Here is a 23,007-nt window from a genome sequence, read left to right on the forward strand (position 1 = left end):
ATATATTCAGGACTTGGGATGCAGCGTGAAAAATACCGTTGACCATGGAATGATAAGGAAACGAAAATTCAATTCAATAAAAAAGCGCTACAAAACTGAGTGCCAAAAATCCTATACTATTTTTAAAACTTTACATACATTAATATGATAAATATTCCTTTGACCTCAGGGGAATGTAGTACTGCAGTTGCAGTAACCTTGAGGTTATACATATATAACCAAAGTCATTGATACTGCAGTTGCACCAACCTTGATGTTTGATGCTATGTACTTTTTTCGTATATTGTTATCTATTTTTTGATAAGGCCATTAGTGGCAATATAAAACAAAACATTGTTTTTATTCACTTCGCCATACACACGTATGGAACTAAGCCAGTAGATCTGAGCTGAAACCAATCGATCTCAAAAATCAAATGTCGGACGCTAACAATTGAAATTCTCAGTCTTACAGCTTAAGTTACTATAAGTTTCATTGGTTATCACACAAAACAAACAGTATTTAAGCAAATTGCGATCATTTCGCAAACAGAATTCATAACTCTGTTGAACGCCCCCTTCCAGATATCATCAACTTTCGGAAGTGTTGAAACTATTTTCAGTTTCCTCACTGTTGTACTTCGACACTGTTGGGCGCCCCCCGTGAGGTTGCATCTGACAAATGTTTGATCAAATACTAAGGATCTACCTGACAATTGCCCGGTATTTACTTAAGAATTGCCACCCCTATTATTAAAAGCAGTGGACTAGCGCTGAGCTTTCTATTGAGAATTCTAATTTAGCTGCATTCTGATTGTGGTCGAAAAAACGTTATTTTAATCTACTTAACATCCCCCCCCCCCACCCGAATCAAGTTAACATCCTTCCCCGAATCAGGTTAACATCCTCATTCGGCGGAGACGCGATATGAGCTTGAAGTAAGGCATTTATTTCGGCCCAAGTTCATATATACAGCACTCGATATATTCAGGACTTGGGATGCAACGTGAAAAATACCGTTGACCATGGAATGATAAGGAAACGAAAATTCAATTCAATAAAAAAGCGCTACAAAACTGAGTGCCAAAAATCCTATACTATTTTTAAAACTTTACATACATTAATATGATAAATATTCCTTTGACCTCAGGGGAATGTAGTACTGCAGTTGCAGTAACCTTGAGGTTATACATATATAACCAACGTCATTGATACTGCAGTTGCACCAACCTTGATGTTTGATGCTATGTACTTTTTTCGTATATTGTTATCTATTTTTTGATAAGGCCATTAGTGGCAATATAAAACAAAACAATGTTTTTATTCACTTCGCCATACACACGTAGATCTGAGCTCAAACCAATCGATCTCAAAAATCAAATGTCGGAAGCTAACAATTGAAATTCTCAGTCTTACAGCTTAAGTTACTATAAGTTTCATTGATTATCACACACTAAAAAAAAACAGTATTTAAGCAAATTGCGATCAATTTACAAACAGAATTCAAAACTCTGTTGAACGCCCCCTTCCAGATATCATCAGCTTTCGGAAGTGTTGAAACTATTTTCAGTTTCGGCACTGTTGTACTTCGACACTGTTGGGCGCCCCCCGTGAGGTTGCATCTGACAAATGTTTGATCAAATACTAAGGATCTACCTGACAATTGCCCCCTTAGGTATTTACTTAAGAATTGCCTCCCCTATTAATAAAAGCAGTGAACTAGCGCTGAGCTTTCTTTTGAGAATTCTAATTTTGCTGCATTCTGATTGTGGTCGAAAATACGTAGATCTGAGCTGAAACCAATCGATCTCAAAAATCAAATGTCGGAAGCTAACAATTGAAATTCTCAGTCTTACAGCTTAAGTTACTACAAGTTTCATTGGTTATCACACAAAAAAAAACAGTATTTAGGCAAATTGCGATCATTTTGCAAACAGAATTCAAAACTCTGTTGAACGCCCCCTTCCAGATATCATCAATTTTCGGAAGTGTTGAAACTATTTTCAGTTTCGGCACTGTTGTACTTCGACACTGTTGGGCGCCCCCGTGAGGTTGCATCTGACAAATGTTTGATCAAATACTAAGGATCTACCTGACAATTGCCCCATTAGGTATTTACTTAAGAATTGCCACCCCTATTAATAAAAGCAGTGAACTAGCGCTGAGCTTTCTATTGAGAATTCTAATTTTGCTGCATTCTGATTGTGGTCGAAAATACGTTATCTTAATCTACTTAACATTCCCCCCCCCCACCCGAATCAAGTTAACATCCTTCCCCGAATCAAGTTAACATCCTCATTTGGCGGAGACGGGATATGAGCTTGAAGTAAGGCGTTTATTTCTGCCCAAGTTCATATATGCAGCACTCGATATAACCAGGACTTGGGATGCAGCGTGAAAAATACCGTTGATCATGGAATGATAAGGAAACGAAAATTCAATTCAATAAAAAAGCGCTACAAAACTGAGTGCCAAAAATCCTATACTATTTCTAAAATTTTACATACATTAATATGATAAATATTCCTTTGACCTCTGGGGAATGTAGTACTACAGTTGCAGTAACCTTGAGGTTATACATATATAACCAAAGTTATTGATACTGCAGTTGCAGCAACCTTGATGTTTGATGCTATGTACTTTTTTCGTATATTGTTATCTATTTTTTGATAAGGCCATTAGTGGCAATATAAAACAAAACATTGTTTTTTTTCACTTCGCTATACACATGTATGCAACTAAGCCAGTAGATCTGAGCTGAAACCAATCGATCTTAAAAGTCAAATGTCGGAAGCTAACAATTGAAATTCTCAGTCTTACAGCTTAAGTTACTATAAGTTTCATTGGTTATCACACAAAAAAAAACAGTATTTAAGCAAATTGCGATCATTTCGCAAACAGAATTCAAAAATCTGTTGAACGCCTCCTTCCAGATATCATCAATTTTCGGAAGTGTTGAAACCAATTTCAGTTTCGGCACTGTTGTACTTCGACACTGTTGGGCTCCCCCCGTGAGGTTGCATCTGACAAATGTTTGATCAAATACTAAGGATCTACCTGACAATTGCCCCCATAGGTATTTACTTAAGAATTGCCACCCCTATTATTAAAAGCAGTGGACTAGCGCTGAGCTTTCTATTGAGAATTCTAATTTTGCTGCATTCTGATTGTGGTCGAAAAAACGTTATTTTAGTCTACTTAACATCCCCCCCCCACCCGAATCAAGTTAACATCCTTCCCCGAATCAGGTTAACATCCTCATTCGGCGGAGACGCGATATGAGCTTGAAGTAAGGCATTTATTTCGGCCCAAGTTCATATATACAGCACTCGATATATTCAGGACTTGGGATGCAGCGTGAAAAATACCGTTGACCATGGAATGATAAGGAAACGAAAATTCAATTCAATAAAAAAGCGCTACAAAACTGAGTGCCAAAAATCCTATACTATTTTTAAAACTTTACATACATTAATATGATAAATATTCCTTTGACCTCAGGGGAATGTAGTACTGCAGTTGCAGTAACCTTGAGGTTATACATATATAACCAAAGTCATTGATACTGCAGTTACAGCAACCTTGATGTTTGATGCTATGTACTTTTTTCGTATATTGTTATCTATTTTTTGATAAGGCCATTAGTGGCAATATAAAACAAAACATTGTTTTTATTCACTTCGCCATACACACGTATGGAACTAAGCCAGTAGATCTGAGCTGAAACCAATCGATCTCAAAAATCAAATGTCGGACGCTAACAATTGAAATTCTCAGTCTTACAGCTTAAGTTACTATAAGTTTCATTGGTTATCACACAAAACAAACAGTATTTAAGCAAATTGCGATCATTTCGCAAACAGAATTCATAACTCTGTTGAACGCCCCCTTCCAGATATCATCAACTTTCGGAAGTGTTGAAACTATTTTCAGTTTCGGCACTGTTGTACTTTGCAAACTAGTGTTATGAGTGGGATCAAGTTAACATCCTCCAAATGTGAACTCAGAACCAAAATATCATCACCCCCCCCCCCTAAACGTGTTTGCAGGGGAGGAGGGGGAGGATGTTAATTAATGAAACAATTGTTAGCATCGTCGAAAATACCAAGAAAATGAATAAGTTATCCATAAATTGAATACTTTCATTAAGGTTTTTTTAAATCTTGATTAAGCTACTCAAACTGTGCAATAAACGTTCGTTTTTTTTTTGGTAAAATTGACAATCCTTATACTTAATTTACCGATTAGCTTGTAAAAATTGATCTTTTTTGTTTTTTTTTTGCTTTTGGACCTATTCTGCTCTTATACTATTCTGCTTATTGACTGGCCACCGTAAAATATGTAAACCCTTATTCTATTTTTCATCCAATCAGTTAAAAGCTTTTCTCATTTGAGACTACTACAGAAAATCTTTACGTAATACCATTGGCCGATTACTCAACAATTACGTAACTAAGTCAGCAGATAAAAAGAAAATGCGCCGCCGTGAAACGTCTTTTAACATGTACGAAGAAAATGAATTGAATTTATCTGTTTGAACTCCGAATCGCCAGAATTCTAAATTTTAGTTCATACAAAAGAAAAAGACTGAATTGAATAAAACTATTCAAAATAATATATTTTTTGCTGTGTATCATTTATTTATTCTCTCAGCTGTTTCATTTGAATGATTTTTCAGCGGACGGATTTTATTGAACGTTGAAGTAAGCGCGTAATTTTACGTTTTCTGCAGTAAAATCTTTTTAAAAAAACATTTTATGCACAACCATTGCAATAGGTAAACCTCGTGATTGAATGAGACGGATGCATCATAATTTTGTTATACTAAGTTACGTTGCTATTGATTTTGAAAAAATTGCGCTCACAATATTCCATTACCTTTTTTCAAATACGAAATTTGTTGATTTATTTTACCAGCCTTTAAAATATTATTATAACCGGGTTAAACTTGGGAGAACATACTGTTAAATTACTTAAAAAAGCGTTATTTTAACGTATTCCTTTTATTTTTGGCAAAGATGATTTCATTATTAGTCTTTCGACTGATTCCCGTTCTTTGCTACATATCTCTTAATTTCGCGGCTGCAATTCCGGAGGATATAGACACCAAGAACCTACCGTTCCTAGACGACAATGTAATTAACACTAACGACGAATTTCTGATCCAAAAAATAGACAATGGAACTTCGTACCTAATCATTCCGAACAAGAATTACATACCGACGACTAAGAAACCACCGAAGACCGAGGCCCCGAAGCAAGGACAAGAACGTCAATCTTGTCCGGTTGAGTTCGACGGTGTGCCCATTTGCAAGGGACTGGCGGGGGAGCTGACCCAGTTGAGGAATACCTCCTGTTGGTACACTAAGCCCTTCACCCTGGACAGTGAGATGGTCATTGTGAAACTGGTGCTCTACTCCGTCTTAGTCGTCATATCCTACCTCGGTTAGTTTTACTCTAAACCAGCAGCTCATTCTCCTATATTGGTACAATGGGATAACCTTAGGTCTCTGGAAAAGCGAATGTGTAAAAACACTAAAATTTGTTGCAAAATCCCTGAATGTTCTTACTGTTCCAATGTTTCGCAAGACGCCTGAAATTTGAGCTTTATTTTTTTCTGAAAATATTCTAAAAACACTATGTTTCGAGTTATTACCTTTCCTCAATTCATAGTTTGCAATGGTTTGTGGACAAGTTTTTGCCGCCTTCGGTACTACTATGATAGAGTGGTCCCTCGAAAAAGTAACTATCATAGACAGGTCCCGCATGCATTTCGCATGTTTTAATTTTGAAAACTAATTTGTGTTTCAATTATTCATTTCAAAAATCTTGCTAAATATGTGCAGCCAAAAAAACTTTTCAGGTTGAAAATTGTAATCACTATTGTTTATATATTGAAATTTGCTCGCTTTACTTTATTTTACGGTTTAACAACCATATAATTTTGTTGACTTGTTTGTCATCAAAACCCACTATTGGCGTTTTTTTTTAATTGTAAACCTTATAATGGTGATGAGGAGGTTTTAAGAGGAAAAAACATGAAATTTGTTTGAAAATATACTGCGACAATTTTCTGAAAGGCGTAATCATAATTATGAAAAGATTTGAGAGGTCTAGGTGTCTTTTTCTCAAGGGACCTGGTTTTTTTCAAGGCACCACTCTATCATAGTAGTACACCGCCTTCGAGATAAAAAAAAAGTTATTAGTAATTACTCATCAAAAATTCACCAAATTTGGTGTGCTGCAATGTACATTTTAAACCCAATTCTTTGAAGATCGTGCCAGATTTAGTTGGGTCCCGGGAAAAGGCAAATATGAAAAATGGGTCCGTTAAGTTGGTGATGATTTCTTGTTGTTGGCTGCAAGATTTTTTGGCATTTCGGCTACAATTAATCTCGGTATTTTAGCAAAAAAAAGTGATAAGTTTTTTATGCCTGCATACAAACTATCATTCGGAACATTCTGACCTACGTGCACATCAACTAAGTTTTCCAACCGAAAATTTTTTCTAAAGTTTCGACAGGAAGCACAGGAAAGGAGTACTTTTTTAGACTGAGTTGTAGCTACAATAATAGAATTCTCAAAAAACTAAACCATGCTGCAGATATCTATATACCTTTTTGCTTTCAAAATTGGATGGTTGTATCATCACCAGGCCCCGGATTTAAGTTCATTACTATTTTTCGTAGTAAACTAACTATTTCTGAGAAAATTGAGCAAATGAACTAATCAAAGAGATGTGCTTTATTTCTTTTGAAGTCCTCCAGAATACTGACCGTTTTTCAGAAATTATATTCCAATATTACCATCTTCACGAAGACCTATGATCACATGGTGATTGATTACATGCTGTAAATTATAAAATTGAAAATTTGAAAAATCGCCAGTAAACAATGCATCAAAATAAATACTCGGTACAATAAATACTCGGTAGACAAATAAATTTTGTCTCAGACTCGCTACATTTCCTAACAGAGAATTCGTTAAAATTGATTTTTTTTTGGTGTTACTGCAGCCAAATTAGTAGAATAACATGTTTTAATTAAGTTTTCTTCAACTAATTTGATGGTTTTTAATTTTTTTTACTCAAGTTTAATGTTTTTTTTACGATGCCAGCTTTTTTATGTCAGTTTAATTATCTAATGTTTTTCTACTTTTTTCACTTGGCATTGTTCGACATTGATCGAAGTTCTACTAGAATTTTTTGAAACTACAGAAAAAACCTCAAAGAACGTCTTAGACAATTTTTCCATTATTACACAAGCAAAGCTTGTGATAGTATGAACTATCTTTTTTTCCAACCTAAGACTCAGATATTAGTGTTCATTTTGAAAGTGTTCTTTTATTGCAGCATGTACATAAGAGCAATAAACAGCTATTAAGTACAGCCAATGCTAAGGATATTAACACAGACTATTATATTACAAATAGCACTTTAGCTTCAAGGTATGATGGATCTGTAGCATAGAGGTAGTGAAGGAGACCCACAACAAAATAAGAGGGTTCGACCCTGGGCAGGTCCGGATGTTTTTGTATACTAGTTAAAATTCGTCCGCTCTATAAATTGAGGCATGATAGTTGGTAAATTTCTTCTTTCAAATTGACTGGTACTGCTAATGCGTCATAATTGGCTTGCGTCACTTTGGAATTATGTAGACTCATAATTGGCGTGCGTCACTTCAGAAACTTTGTAGACTCAGAGTTTTACTTTTTCAGTGTTTTCCAGAAGCGTTAATGATCATATTTTTGATTGTTTATGCGAAGTGCAACTTGGCCTTTGTGGTAAAAAATGTCGCGCTTTTTGTTGAGCGACTGGCTGTTATCGTCCATAGCTTTTTAGTGCAAAGGTTTCTTCTCGGGCTTCTGAGCAGCTTGTTCGTTTCATGTTAGTTACAACCTTTTTTGAAATTTTGCTATGATAGGTTTTTATCTTGCATTGGTTGAAACGTTAAAACGGTTTCTGATGGCTTGGAATTTACCAAGACTGGAGTATTCTTAAATTGGGAATTCTTGTTGATCAAAATCTGAGATACTTTTTGCCAAAATATTTTTTTAGAAGTTTATCGTTTTGAGAAAAATTAAATTAAATTAATTTCAGTAATACAACTCATTTATCTCTCTGCTTCTTCAGCAATTAGATGTCTAAAAAGAATAAAATCATAATATTTGGTTTTTTGCTAGTTAAAAACAGGCTCGAACTTTTTTCGTTTTTTGAGTGAAGCATAATTTGTTTCGTCGTTTTCGTGTTCGTTTTTTTACCCTTGTGATAAGCAAGGGTATTGCAATCGGAGAGTAGACTTTTTCCCCGTAGTTAACTTTGTTCAATTTCTAATCTAGATTTCTTGACTCATATCTAGTGGTACCTTATTTCCCGGTCTATGTTGTGTCGCATGTGATCAAATTTCTTAGCGTTCCCGGTCCACTTAGCCTGGAGGTAACGAATACTATGGCAAAAGTTTTTTTCAAACGGGAAATGTTCTGTTTCAAATTAAGTTATCGGCCAATTATTCGTCTGCTTATGGTTTGTCAGCTTAGTTGCCATACCTTGGAATCGTTTTTTTTGCTGAGCGCATTTTTTAATGTTGCTTTTAGTGTTTGATTTACTCCTTCAATTTGTAATTTTATTTGCCTTGACGATGCATTTCTTGTTTTTTCGTATTTCCTTGAAGAGTTTCTGCTTTGTCACCGCTTTGCTAATTTTGCAATCTATTGTTTGGGCATTTTTCTAAATTATCTTCATTCATGTTGATAGATTTAGATGTATTGCAAGTGTTGCGAAGCTCAGCTTCGCCTCTATGTCTAATGCTAAAATGTTTATATTTTGATAACTTTTTTTGGTTGATTTTTCGTTTTTTTTCGATAACATTTTTCCAACGTTTGAACAATCGTGTTTGAATAATTTATTGGATTGCAGCCATTTAGTTTCAGCCAGAAGTCATGGCTTGTGCAATTTGACTTTACAGGTTTTTGCTCCGTTTCGCGTCTGTATTTAAACTTTAAAATTGTTTTTTTTTTCGCATTGACCTCTTAAGAACTTGATAAAACTAATAATAATTTTTTCAAACTGTTAGCAAACGCCTCAGATCTACACTTAGTTTTTGTTTGACTTTTAACAGGCATTTCAGGTGCCGTTTAGAAACTAATTACCTCCCCTTTGTCAATCCAAAATCACTCTCTTTAGTCCTTTTTCCATTTGGCTGTATCTTTTGACGCCATTTCTTTTCGATTGGAGTACCATAAATTAGAAACAGAAGCACCAAACACAAAGATTTCCTAAAACTTAAATTTGATTTTATGGCGTAATTCAATCATAGAAAGTGTGAACCTACTTCAGCTGTAATAGTGTTTTCCGCGTTTGGGGGAAGTTTGAACCAAAGTTTGCAGTCAAATAAGTGGAAAGTGAAATCTGACCAAGTCTAGTTTTGCTTTCTTTAGCATAGGCTTTGTTTTCGCTACTTGGATGCGATTTTGAATAGAAGCCTCGAGGAATCCTCTCAGATAAGGCCTTTAATCTGCACTTTTAAATCACTTCCTCCGTCCTCGTTAACCTAGAGGCATTTAGAAATAGCTGTGAAAACCTAAGCCCAAAAGAAAGCTGATTTAGGTGCTAACTGGGTTCATAATAACATAAACATACCTTGCCTGTGCTATAAGTTCACTCCGTTTAATTCACTCAGTTCCCAACATTCCTGAAATTTCTATGAAAACAAGAACATTTAAAGTATTCTTATGTTGATTCTCCCCAAATGATTCGAGTAAATCTGTGATAAAGTTCATGAGGCGAGTGAGCAATTATGATCTTCACGCATTCCAGTGAATTTTGAGGATTTATTCAGCAAGTGAAAAGTTGATAGTTTACAAACAGCGTTGCATGCTTAGTTTATACGGGGATAAATAAACAAAATGCTCTTATGGGTTAAATCTGGGTAGCTTTCTGGGAACTTAGATTTAGCGAATTTTCGTGGCCATGAAAAATAGAGTGCTTCTGATAAATTAGTCATTCAGAGCTTTCTCTAAAGTTAGGTTCCAAAATTAAGCACCCGTTTTCAGATAAAAGCGAACATATTGATGTCAATAAACGGGTCAAAATTACCCAATTTGTTTAGGCGACATAGGTGCTATTCTGGGTAAAGCAGGTTGATTCTGAGCTAATGGCGTTTACTTTGTACCAGCTTGCGTATATTTCAATTTCGCCAGTTTAGTTGTCAGTGTAAATATTTAAACTGAAAATGTGGACCCCGTTCTTCCCTGGTAACTGAAATAACTTCCTACTAGTCATGGGTGAACTTCGTCTCCCAAAATGGAATAGTTCTGGTGGTAGTAGTAAATCACCCAATGTGATACTTTATGACACCCTTTTGGGTTTATGTAGGTGGTTGACTTTATTAGACACCTTCACCTTCAGGTGAAATCCGAAAAAGCGAGAAGTTTCTCTTTTCATTTACAGTTTTCTTCCCGGTTATTTACCTTGTTGAGTTTCATGTAAGGAGCTAACTGGAAACGAAAAGACTTAAATTATCCGGGAAATATAAACAGTGTTGGAATTCTCGTCTCAGAACTGAATAAAAGTGCAGTTTATGGCCGAAAGTTGGCATGTGATTGCTTCATGTTTAACTTACAAGAGTATTTTTTGGAGCTGGGAAAACATTTATTCAGAAGTAATTGTAATATTACCACGTTACTTGCAAACTAATCCCAAAAGAGGAACTTAAATTGGACGAAAAAGGGCGTTTAGGAGGGGTTGTTTGGGCGGGGAATTATTGGTATATACCAGCTTGAGGAAATCCTTTATCAGGTCATGCACCCTCTTATTTGTTCACAAATGTTGCTTCAGGTGGAAATGAAGGCGGGATAAAATCGGGGTGAGATTTATTTAAGTCGCAAATTCATTAAAAATATGAAAAATTAAAATCGTGTTTGCACTATGAAGGAAAAACCAAATTTTACCTAGTTGACCTACTATTTTTGATATTGGTCAATTTTTCGACGGATCTGTTTTTTTAACAAGTAAAAAGGCAAACATTTTAAAAAGAGCAAATTATTGTCACCTGAAGTTATAGAACCACTATTCTTTCGATAACTTAACTTCTAAAAATAACTGAAAGTTGCTGCTGTTAGCATTTTAAAACTATTTTGCATATTCAAGTTTCTTTCATTTTTTTTTCAAGTTTTTTCTCGTGAAACTAATTTTAATACCAAATACTTTTGACATTGAAACAAAATAAAAATCTAACTCGCTCATTTATTGAAATCGAATCCTAAACATGTATTTTCATATCCAGGCATTAAGGCTCCTTGTTTTTTCCGCACTTTATTTAAGATGACGCCTCAGTCTTAATCGAGAGACCGACAAACTGGCAGCATAAGGCTGTAAGCCGAATTATGCAGCCATCTCTAATATTTTCATTCCGAATAAAAAACAATTTCTTTCCTACTGAGAGCATAAACGTTCATTTCCTTTTCCCTTCAGTTTTTTCTTCTGTCACAGTGTGTACTTTTTTAATTGCTAGGAGGCTAGAAATGATTCAACATTAGTAGTTTTGTTGCCAATGCCAAATGTTGCCTTGATTTTAATAATAGAGTTTTCTATTCCATGGACTTAGGAAATAAGACAAAATTACGTCATAAATTTATTGATCAACGATTTAAATTTCCTAAATTGACAGCAATGGTTTTTGTTCCGACTTTCGATACGAAAGTAACGGAATATTTGTGCTCGGGGTGGGTTTTTTTCTTCAGACAAATTTCGACTTTTTAACTAGCCTTTTTTGACGGAATTTTTTTTATCATTCAAAAGGTATTGTTGTCCTGAGCTTAAATTTGAAAAGATATTTCACCTGTGATCATTTTTTGTAAAGTTATGAAGGTTTTAAGATTGCCATTTTGGCCATTTTGACAAATTTGGGACAATTAACGCGCGATATAATTCGTGCTATTAACGCGTAAGCGGAGATTTAATCCGTCTTATAAATCGTTCCAAATTGGTTGAACGAAGCTTATTAGGCATAATTGATTTGTTTCAAGGAACGAAATCTATCTTTTTGTATTTTATATGGCGTGTGGGGTGATGATTTTCATAAAAAATTTCAAAAAAAAAAATTTTCGCTTTATATTATTTCATTTAATTTTTTAAATGTTTTTACTGCTGCTCCATAAACCTTAAAAGGCAGTCGGAACATTCAGGGCTTCGCCCTGATACGAGCAGTCTTGTTTTATGTTTACGGGTGAAAGTTATGGATGAATTAAATTTTTTGTTTATAGATGAGTTGGTTTTTTGTTTGAGCATCAAGTTTAAAGGGATTTTTCGCTTTTGATTGATATAGATCTCAATCTGTTTCCGATTATTTGCTTTCTTTCATGCAAACTTGAAACTATTTCGTGCAAGCTCTATTTTTTTGCATTTTTTGAACAAAAAGAAAACATTTTTGTTCATGCTCAGTAAACATTTTGATCTTCTTTCCTTGTTAGTTGAGCTACTTTTTCAGTTCTGTTGCCAAAAGAAACGCAAGGCCAAATTGAAATGAAAAAAAAAACGTCAAACATCAACTGAAATATCACAGGTGCCGAATCAAAATATAAGGACTTGAAAGTGAAGAAATTGATAGTTTCAATTTTTTAAATAGAATACCTGAGTGTTTAGTTTACGGAAGAGAGCATAAAGTGGCATTAGTACTCAAAAAGAATTTTAAATTTATTTGTACGTTGCAAAAGAAAACTTAACCAAGACGGCTCGTATCAGGGCGAAGCCCTGAATGTTCCGACTGCCTTTGGGGTTTATGGAGCAGTAATAACATTAAAAAATTAAATGTAAGAAAAAATAAAATGAAAATGAAAATCATCCCCCCACACGCCATACAAAGTACAAAAGGATAGATTCTGCTCCTTGTAACAAACCAATTATGGCGAATAAGCTTCTTTTAACCAATTTGGAACGATTTCTAAGACGGATTAACTCTCCGCTTACGCGTTAATAGCGCGAAAAATATCGCGCGTTAATTGTCTCAAATTGGCCAAAATGGCAATCTTTAAACCCCCATAACTTTACGAAAAATGATCACAGGTAAAATATTTTTTCAAATTTGAGCTCAGGACAACAATACCTTTCGAATGATATAATAAATTTTGTGAAAAATGGCTAGTTAAAAAGTCGAAATTTGTCTGAAGAAAAAAACCCACCCCGAGCACAAATATTCCGTTACTTTCGTATCAAAAGTCGGAACAGTAATGCAACTTTCAATTAATAGTTCCGACTTTCCGACCAATTGAAAAATGGGAAGGAACTTTGTATTCGGGTGTGTTTTAGCTTTTATACCACAATAGTTATCGGAATGAATCAAGAGATTTGTCATATTAAAGCCCTTTCAGCCGTAATTCGAGCGACGTTGAAAAAATTCAAATAAAGTCCCAGTATCATATCAAGAAAAACAAGTTAAAAATTTTTGGAAATTTTCAGATTTATTTTTGCTGGCATATTTCGTCCCACAGATATTTCGCCCCTCATAAATTACTGGCACATTTCGCCCCTAAAATGTACATTAAGAAAGCGGAGTTAATTAACTGTGTTAAAAGTTAGGGGCGAAATGTGCGAGGACGAAATGTGTGAAATTATTAGTGGCGAAATGTGTGAGGGGCGAAATGTGCCACTAGGTTGAATAGGGGCGAAATGTGTATGGGGCAAAAAGTGGGACATTCAGCCGGCACAGTTACCGGCTGTCTATGTTTTAATGTGATTTTTGATGTTTACTTTGTTTCTTTTTCAGGCAATCTGTACATCATCTGCGTGGGTCTGTTCGACTGGTTCCTGTCCAGACAGGCCTTCTGCGCGGGACTGGTGGGACTGGCTATAGCTGATCTGACCATAGTTTCATGGTACTACTCCGAGGACATACTCACTGCTAGGTAGGCCCCTCTGCTCATCTTTTTTGTGGTAAACGAGTAGTTTAAAATGTTTAGACCTCACTGATTAAAAAAATTAAAATATTTGAAAAATCGAAAACATTGCAACATTTTTTTAATCCAATATTTGTTAGTTTTTTTTGTAGAAAGTGCGCTTGAAATAGGTAAAAATTTTCACGAAAAAGAGGTAATGAATGGCTAATGTAAAGCTTAACGTCTAGAATATCTATATTTGGAGGGCTTCCTTTTATAAAATTTCTGTCAGCCTCTATCTGAGTTAGAAAACTTCAGACCTGTTTTTCTCGGCACTGAGAGAACTTATTAGTTTTTTTTTGAAGAATCGAAATCATGACCAATAGGGTTCAACTAGCATAATACCACATTTGACGCCTGTACGAGCTTCTAATTAAGATTCATGGTCGGTCTATTATTAGGGAAAGAAACTTAACCTGTCGTTATGGAATTGAAATTTTGGATCTACTTAACAATTTCATTCCCGCCCGCCTTTCTGAAAGTAGATTGTGCTCTAGGTTCCCGGTGGATGGCTACTACCCTATTGAGGAGGTGGGCTGTGTGTGTAGAGAGATGTTCGTCAACATCACCTTCGCAGTTCTCATGTTCATCATCGTCATCCTTTTCCACGAGAGGTCAGTCAACCTCACTTAACTTTCACCCTCCCTTAAATCGGTATAGCACACTTTTCATTTAAATCGGTATAGCACACTTTTCATCAAAATTCTTTCTCACAAATTCTCCAAAAACATGGCGAATGGGAAAAAATATATAAGCGTACAGTTATTTTCAAGAAACCAATTTAAATACTTGCACGCATTTTTCTTTCTAGTTGTCACTGCTTTAATAAATCAAAGCATTCATTCATATATATGAATTATTAATCATCACATTTTCTGTCGTGTCGTCTTGTTGGTGCAAGTACACTCAAACAGTTGTTCTGGTAGAGTGAAGTTCAATAACTAAAAGTGACATTGTCAAGTAACATGAAGAGCACTTGGTACTATTTACACATACATTCGAGCCACACTGGCACAATTGGCGGTCGCTTTATTCGTAATGAGCTGCTGTTGCTTCTGTGTTCATTGTTTTTTACATTAATACCATCAATTAATTTGTCACGTCTTATTGTCATGGTATGCTATTGTACCTCGATAACGTGAAGCGCGTTGGTGGAATAAACTTCGCAAATGAAGTGACATTTAAAAATACCAGGGACTGAGAATTTTTGAATTGAATGATATAACCATAATTGGTATGTTAGTCCATTAATAAGTCCTTTTTGTAAATGCTGCTGGGTTACGCTAGAAAATTATTTGATGCATGGAAGGAGGCTATTTTTTCTTACTCTTTGAGATCAAAATTGAGAAAGTTTTCAAGATTACAAAAGTTTCTTCAAACATCAAAGTGAAACAAGGATAGCCGGTTACTGCGCAAGTACACAGAATGTTCCGACCACAGTCTTAAAAAATACAATTCTTTTTTTTCGAATTGGTGTAGTTTTTTCTGCATGTTATGATAAAAAGATCTGAACAAAAAAACTACCTTTACTTGTATACTTTAAATAAGCTATTGTAAGCCTATACAGTCACCTTATTAGCTCGAAATTAGACGAAAAATTTCAAAACGGGTTTTTCTCAACACAGTGAAGAAATGTTGGACATTTATTGTCATTCGAATCACCATTGAAAGGGTTTCAATATGATTTATAACTCGACCCACTACGATGAATATTTGTGGTACCTGATTTTGCATGGAAAACAAAAAGAAAAAAAAACAGAAACACCCGAATACAAAGTTCTTCCCCATTTTAATGGGTCGGAACAACAATTGAGTTGGTGATTTTTTGACTTGATTGAGGTCGCATATTTTTATTTAGACTAATGACGCTATGTTAATTCATCACGAGTACACAAAGCTACAAAAAAATTATAAAGTTTAAATTTAACCACCTAACCAAATATGATTTGCTAATAATTTTTATCTCGTGAATTTGGTTTTAAATAGACAAATGACGTATTTTGAGAGATTTTTGAAATAAATTATTAATTCATGCGCATTTTGACGCATTTCAGAATTGTGCTCTGAAGTTTATAATCCTAATCTCGTGACAATAATTCGACAGCTCTGTTAGTATCAAATCAATCAGCAGCCAAATCAAAGATGCCTGTACTGACAACTTATGATGAAAATAGACTGAAGTAATCTGAAATCTGAGCAACATGTGTTTTATTTAACCATGAAAGAGTATGCTGTTTTCTGTTTTCCCTCTAGGGTATTCCATTTTGTCCTCATCTGCTATTCCTTGTTTTCATTTTGAAAGGTAAACAATTAAAAATAAACAAAAACAAAGCTTTCAAGAGCTTTTTTTCAAGTCGCACCGTGTGACCGAACACATCAACTATTAAAGGACTTTTGAGCATTGATCTCATCTTCAATAGTTTTGAACTGGCTGGTCTAAAATTAAAGATGGTCCAGATTGTGAAGTACCAAAAAGGGGAGCAAAACGGCTGGCTAGTGTATAATCAAACATTCAGAGTCAATAACCCGTGTCGCTTTCATTTCTGTTTCACTCTTTGTAGTACATGCCATTCCGTATAAAGTACACAAACCATATGTATAAGTATTTTGATTGCCAGTACTGACCTCTTAATCTAGATTTCAAATCTGGTCGAGTTCTAAAAGCGAACGAAAGTGTTTAGATGATGAAGTTAAAGAAGAAATCAGTGATTGATGTTGCTATGAAGACTGAATGAAAGCGGACACAGGTTGTTTGACTTAATTTTCTTTTCAAAGGTGCTAGCCATACAGATCTCCAAGATCCAGGGTGATTTCTAACGAGATTAAGTTTTATTGTGGGGTTAAATCTCAAAGTTGATCAAAAGATGGCATTTCTCTTGACTTTGCAAATAAATGTTTTGTTCATGAATACTGCTTTTTCTATAACGGTATTTAATGCTTAGTTTATATTAGCTAGATTGTATTCCATTTTGAGAATATTGTCCGAACTAATATACACCAGAAACCCACTACTCTACCCTACCCCTTAAGTAAGTACTCTTACCCCCTTCCGCCATGATACAACGAACCTAAAATACATTTTACAAGAGGCACTTTCAATGTCACAACTTAAACACAGTCCATCTTTCTTCCGGATTCATTGACATTTCTGATTTTCCACATTTCTCCATATTCGGTCACAAATCGCACAGCTGTACCGCTGGCTGTGAAACACATTCCGGAGAAAAGTAAAAAAAAAAGTCAAATGACCAGAAAGCCGAAGCTTTCTCTGACTAAAAGTTGAAATTTGGTGGGGGAAGACTTGAGACATGCATAAACGTGCGTTTCAGGCTTAGAGTAAAATGATGACAATTGATTTGCAAAACTTAATGTAATTAATCTAAATACCGCATATATAGAAATTGTGAAAGTGCTGAAGCCTTCTGTGGTATGTTTGTTTTCAGACCGAAATTCGGAATCCCGAAGGATTGTCGCGGTGTAGTAATAAAACGAATCACATGGCCTTGTCATAATACTGCCTGTTTCGTTTTATTGATACCGACTGATTCACACTTGCGAAACAAATGCGCATAAGGATACACGTGATGTTTATCGACCAGGGGTGAAAAATTCTTAAGAAAACAAAAAGCAGGAACAAGTTAATTTTGACATAAATGTGCTGAAGTTTTTCTTTTCTGGTTGTTTCCAAAATTTCAACATCAAAGGTTCTGAAAACACCAGGACTCGCAGTGTTGCAGTTTTCGTTTGATATGGTTATTAAATGCTTTCAACTTCACTTACGGCTTTTTGGCGCACCATTTAACGATGATAAATGTACCACCATTCGTCAGAATTTAGCCTACTTGAACGCTTAATGGATTGAATTGAGATCTTTTGTCAATTTGTCATTCATTAGTTCTGTGTTCTGAAATAAAACTTACCGAAGTTGAACTAAATGTCTTGAATGTGTTTAATCGACACATTCCAATAGCAGGCACTTAACTAAAAATAGAGCTTTCTTGTCTTGGTTCGAAATTTCGATGGTGTTCATTTTATTTTGAGGTGTTTCCTTTCGAGTTCTCTCAATTGACCCAAAAACTACATTTTTACTGCCAAAAGGATCAATGTGAAATTTCGAAATCAGGTTGTTGGTCTTACAATTATTTTGTATCAGAAAATTCCAATGGGTCGAGGCAAGAAAGTACGTCCTGCGCTTTGTCTTGGACGTTCCTAAGTACATATGGTAGGTACGTCTTGCAGTTTACGAGTCTGACCAAACTTACCCAGCAAGTCTAGCAATTTAAGTACATAAATGGATTTAATTGTGTTTAATGGTCTAGTTTAATGTTGGGGGTCGTAGGTACTCTATTTGACGATCATTTTCGTCTTGCTGTATCTCTTTAAGCTGGGCGTACCATCGGGCAGCCCAAGCAAGTCTTCTAGAAGTCTTCTGTTTAAGATAAATGGTTCAACTGAGACATTGGTCATATTTTTGATAATTGTTGATTTAGAGGTTTCACTCTCGCTTCAGAATCACCGCATGACTTAAACGCCTCAGCTCACGTTGATTTTTGTCTCGACTGGTACCATTATGCTAAATGAATTTTACATGTTGTCGTAGACCATCTAGGCTCTCTTTGGACGCATATGAGGCCACTCTTAGATTAAAGATTTAACTGCAAAAAATAAGCTTGTAAAAATTGTTTTTCTAAGCTAAATGCCTGGACGGCAACCTTTGCTCATTTCGTTCCTTAATTTCTGAGTACTTGAAAGCAAATATGATTATTTTGTGAAATATAAATTACGCGTCTTTGATTTGGTTTCATATAAAACTGTTAACTTTGTTTTTATTTGGGGTTTCATTTTATTCACCTTAAATAAATCTGGGTTTGCAGAAATCTCTGGAAAGATAAAAGGGAAATGTGCGAAATCATATTAATTTGCAGATTGAAAGCAATATGATACTATTTCTTGATTCTTGAAAAGGTAGTATGCAGTTGTGTTCAAGTTACATTGTTAATTCAATTCAATTAATTGATTTTTAGTTATACAATTTTTTCAATATTTTTTTTCCAGATTTTTTTTTCTTAAATCAATTTTGAACACCATTGGTCGTATGGATATTTTAATTCGTGTCCAGAGCTCTCGTTAGTTTCAAAACATGATTATTATTAAGAATAAAATGTGTCTGAAAGTTGAGCCATCTCAGTGGTTTGCTCTGAATTTTTTTTACTAAGGAATTGAACGTTTTTGGTTTTACGTGTACCGCTTATCGGAATCGAGTGGTTGAGATTTTGGATAAAACTTGTTTCAAGTTGTTCAGCTGCAAACTTGCACCGACAAAAGTGTTTGCCAACTTAATCATAAAAATCCGATTTTCTTGAACAGTTCAATGCAAGTCTAGTTTGGCACGTTCAACATCTCATTCATTTTTAATCATTTTAATGAGTACTTTCTGCACCAACACGCGCTTTGTATTTTGAAAAAGTGTGCCAAGTTAGCAGTTTCGCCGAATAGTTAATATTTAATTGCAAAGCATTGCTCAGACAATCAATAAACAGTTTGAACATGTAAGCTTTGCACTTTCGTACCGTTTGTGTTCTTGAGGTTTTGCAAAATTATGGTAGTCTTTTGCTAAACTTCAAAACTTGCAGATTAGAACCACGTGTATCGGCAATTAAGGTTGGAAGGCCGTAAAGTTGCCTGTTTTTTGTTGCTAAAACAAAATATATAGTTCTCAAAAGTTTATCTAAAAGCTTTCATCCCTAAACATTTTCCAGATACTTGAATTAATGTTTTTCTTGTCACCCCTGAGTGCAGATTTTCCAGATACTTGAATTAATGTTTTTCTTGTCACCCCTGAGTGCAGATTTTCCAGATACTTGAATTAATGTTTTTCTTGTCACCCCTGAGTGCAGAGTATTTTTGACTACTATGCATTTTCTGTTTTAAAAACTTAAAGAACAATCGCGAGACGCCGAGTTTGAGCGTGATGTATTCTGTAATAGCATTGAAACTGGAACATTTTCTTGGGAGTTTTTTGAAGCTAGATTGTTCTTGCCAAACTTAAGTTCCAAACCTTAAAATTGTCATACGAATGAAAATAAAAGACACGAGCCTGTGTTATAAAATATGTTGCATTTGGATAATTGTTTATGATCTCGGTCTAATGCCCTGCCAATACGTAGTTCAAATTCATTTCACACTGGGATGGTATGATATCAAAGCTCTATTCGAAAAAAGAACACTGAATTTCCTGTAATTTTTGCTATTCAAGTGTACAGGCAGAGTAGAAAATGCACATATGCAAATATTGGGCTAAGATGTAAATTTTAAGAGAACCTAATTTACCCCTTTGACTACCCAAAGGATCCCCGCCTTGGTACTATTTTAGGACCTCCATTTTTGGCTGGCTGACATCATAATTTTTCTAAAGGCGCCTTTGGCGCCAATATGTAATGTTTTTGAGGGAGAGGTGCGCGCCATAAATCAATTTTTTGTTCAAAACTGTGGAAAAATCATTTCATTGACCTAAAAAAAAGGCCGACAAAATTGTCGATTTTTTTTTTGAAAAGCCGCCCCCTCGAGAAAATCCTAGTTCATCCCCTGAGCTCAAACTATTTCCATGATAGTTTTCTGTTCGGCACTTGGCTTGGGTCATTCTTAAGTTACTTCAGTAAAGCTGTTTTATTCTTTTGCTTTTTTGATGTAGAATAAATTACTTTACTGAAAAATTGCTGCAATAGTTGGTGATCATGATTTGTTTCCAGAAAAATTGGTCAACTTTTTGGTTCTTCGGACTAAATCATTTGACATTTATATGTATGAAGGACTCGACTCATTTGCTAAATTAATACTGAAATTTTTAGTGTTGCCATTAGCAGTGGTGCTGTAATCGGGTACAAGACTTTTTTTGAAAACAATTTTGCTGACAACGTTTGCACGTCTCATTGAATGATCTGCATAAAAAAATTAAATACCATTAGTCACGGTCAAGAGGTTACAAAGGTGCTGGGATCAATTCCGGCCAAGAGAAGTTGTTTATTGTTTCGACTATTTGAAAAATGGGGAAAAACTGTTGAAGTCGGGTTCGTTTTAGTTTTTTCTTTTTTGTTTTCAATGCAAAATTAGGTACCACAAATAATCATCGGAATGACTCGAGTCTCATATCATAGTGAAGCCCTTTCAGTCGTTATTCTAACGACATTAAAAAGTTTTGAAAAAAATTTCCAGTGTCAAGAAAAAAAAATGTTTTTGAAATTTTTGGTCTAATTTCCAGCGATTACAGCGAGCAAGCAGGTGTGATTACGCCGTTTACAAAAGCTTTTTTGTGCCTAATTTTAATTCACTCAAATAAAATTAGTTTTTGAATGCTATTTTTGAACTTTTTCCAACGCCTTTTTTGGGAATCAGTAATGCATACAAAGTTTTTTTGATTTTTGTTTGTTTTTCTAGCCGTTTTTTAAACAAAATTTTTGTCCAATATGCTCAACTACTATGACTGTCAAATATGCCTAAGCTCCAGTTTTTTGTTCCGATATCTTTATCACAACACACAGAGAAAGGGCACCAATTTAAAACTTTTTTTTTTGTTATTTCAAAGACAATGGGCGAAAATTTCTGTGCTAATTGTACAAGAAGCGGCTATCCTTGTTCAAATCAAATTTTTTTCTGGGATTTTTTCTCGAATTATCATCTGACTGCTTATTTTTTTTATCAGCTTACTTTCCACACGATCTTTTTTCAGCTCAACGGTAGATTAGTCTAGTGTTCTCTGCTTATTTGCAACCTGATAAATTTTGTTTCAGTAGTATTCTTCAATATTAATTCATTCGAAACAAACATGAAAATTTTTGATTGTTGGCGTTTTTTTCATGTTTTTGTTTCGCAATAGTGGCGTTCATCTGATCTTCCTTTCTTTCGGTTAGCTTTCGTTCTTTTCTTCAGGGAAAGTTTTAAGCTCTTTTTATTTCACCTTTTTACTAAAACTGCAATTATTTTCAAATAATGAATTTTTGAAAAAAAGAAAGTTTTTGAAAACTTTTTCTTTAGTTTTGATATTATGACTTAACATTTTTGAAGTAAAAAACATTCGGTGTTGCTTGCTCATCAAATGGCCATCCTTCTTTTGTCCGGATGCTTTCAAAGAAGTACGGAATTAAGCATTCCTTCCCATTTCAAAGGAGCGCTTATGAAGTACTTATTTCATAACTGGTCGAATGATTTTCACTTCCAGGGGCGGATTTGGGGGGGGGGGGGCGGGGGGTGGGGGGTTGCATAAAATTAGACTAGAAGTTGCTCACCATTTCTTACCATTTAAAAACCCTAGCTTATTCGTGCTTTTTTATTTAAAAGAGCCCCATTCAATGTTTGTTTTTTCCTCTCTAGGCTAAAAAAAATCTTTCCGTTTAGTTCGTGCCGTAAGATACTTTTTCAGAAATCCATTTTTGGCCGACCGACCCTAAAATTTTTCTAAAGGCGCCTTTGGCGCCCATATATACTCCCTTTGAGGGGGAGCGCGCGCCAAAAAAACGCGATTTTTTTGTCAAAATTTTTCAAAAATTGCCCAAAAACGGCTGTTTTGACTGTTTTTTCAAAAATTTGCCGGCGGCGCAGAAAATTTTGCCAAAGTAGGGGCAAAACAGTGCTTTGGGAGAGCTCGAAAAATCAATTTGGTCGACCTAAAAAAAAAAAAAGGTCGTCAAAATTTTGGAAAATTTTTTGAAAATCCGCCCCCCCCCCTCGAGAAAATCCTAGATCCGCCCCTGTTCACTTCTATTCAAATTACGCAATGTTCCAACATCTTTTTACACTCAAAAATCGTGTGTCAAAAAGTGCTTGCGTTGTTTTTTTTAAAAACCTGATCAATAAGTTAAGTCACATTTGATTGTAATCGAACTGCACTCAAGCAAAAGTCAAATTTGTTTTTCAATATTTTCAAAGCGTTTTTTTCCGGATACATGATCTACGTCACGATATTTAATCTCGATAACTTTTCTTTAACAAGTCGCAATACTTAGCTCAGTAGAATCACGGATTTCCTCTATTCTTACGTCTAATCTCACCCTCACAGTTAAGTGTTTACTGCCGCTTTCAGATTCTATCTGATCGCCAAAAAATT

The 23,007-nt window shown here is 35.0% G+C and overlaps 1 protein-coding gene across 1 annotated transcript in view; it reads left to right on the top strand.

The window, feature by feature from the left end:
* The first annotated feature begins 4,409 nt into the window (after positions 1-4,409).
* LOC134845975 (uncharacterized) overlaps positions 4,410-23,007 on the top strand; it is a 41,707-nt gene continuing 23,109 nt past the window's right edge. The window contains exons 1-3 of the mRNA XM_063863127.1: positions 4,410-5,423; positions 13,739-13,877; positions 14,405-14,521. Coding sequence (XP_063719197.1) covers positions 4,997-5,423; positions 13,739-13,877; positions 14,405-14,521 — 683 coding nt within the window. The 5' untranslated portion in view covers positions 4,410-4,996. The remainder of the gene's footprint in view (positions 5,424-13,738; positions 13,878-14,404; positions 14,522-23,007) is intronic.

The sequence above is a fragment of the Symsagittifera roscoffensis genome, chromosome 5, assembly GCF_963678635.1.
Source record: "Symsagittifera roscoffensis chromosome 5, txSymRosc1.1, whole genome shotgun sequence".
Classification (NCBI taxonomy): Eukaryota; Metazoa; Xenacoelomorpha; order Acoela; family Convolutidae; genus Symsagittifera; species Symsagittifera roscoffensis.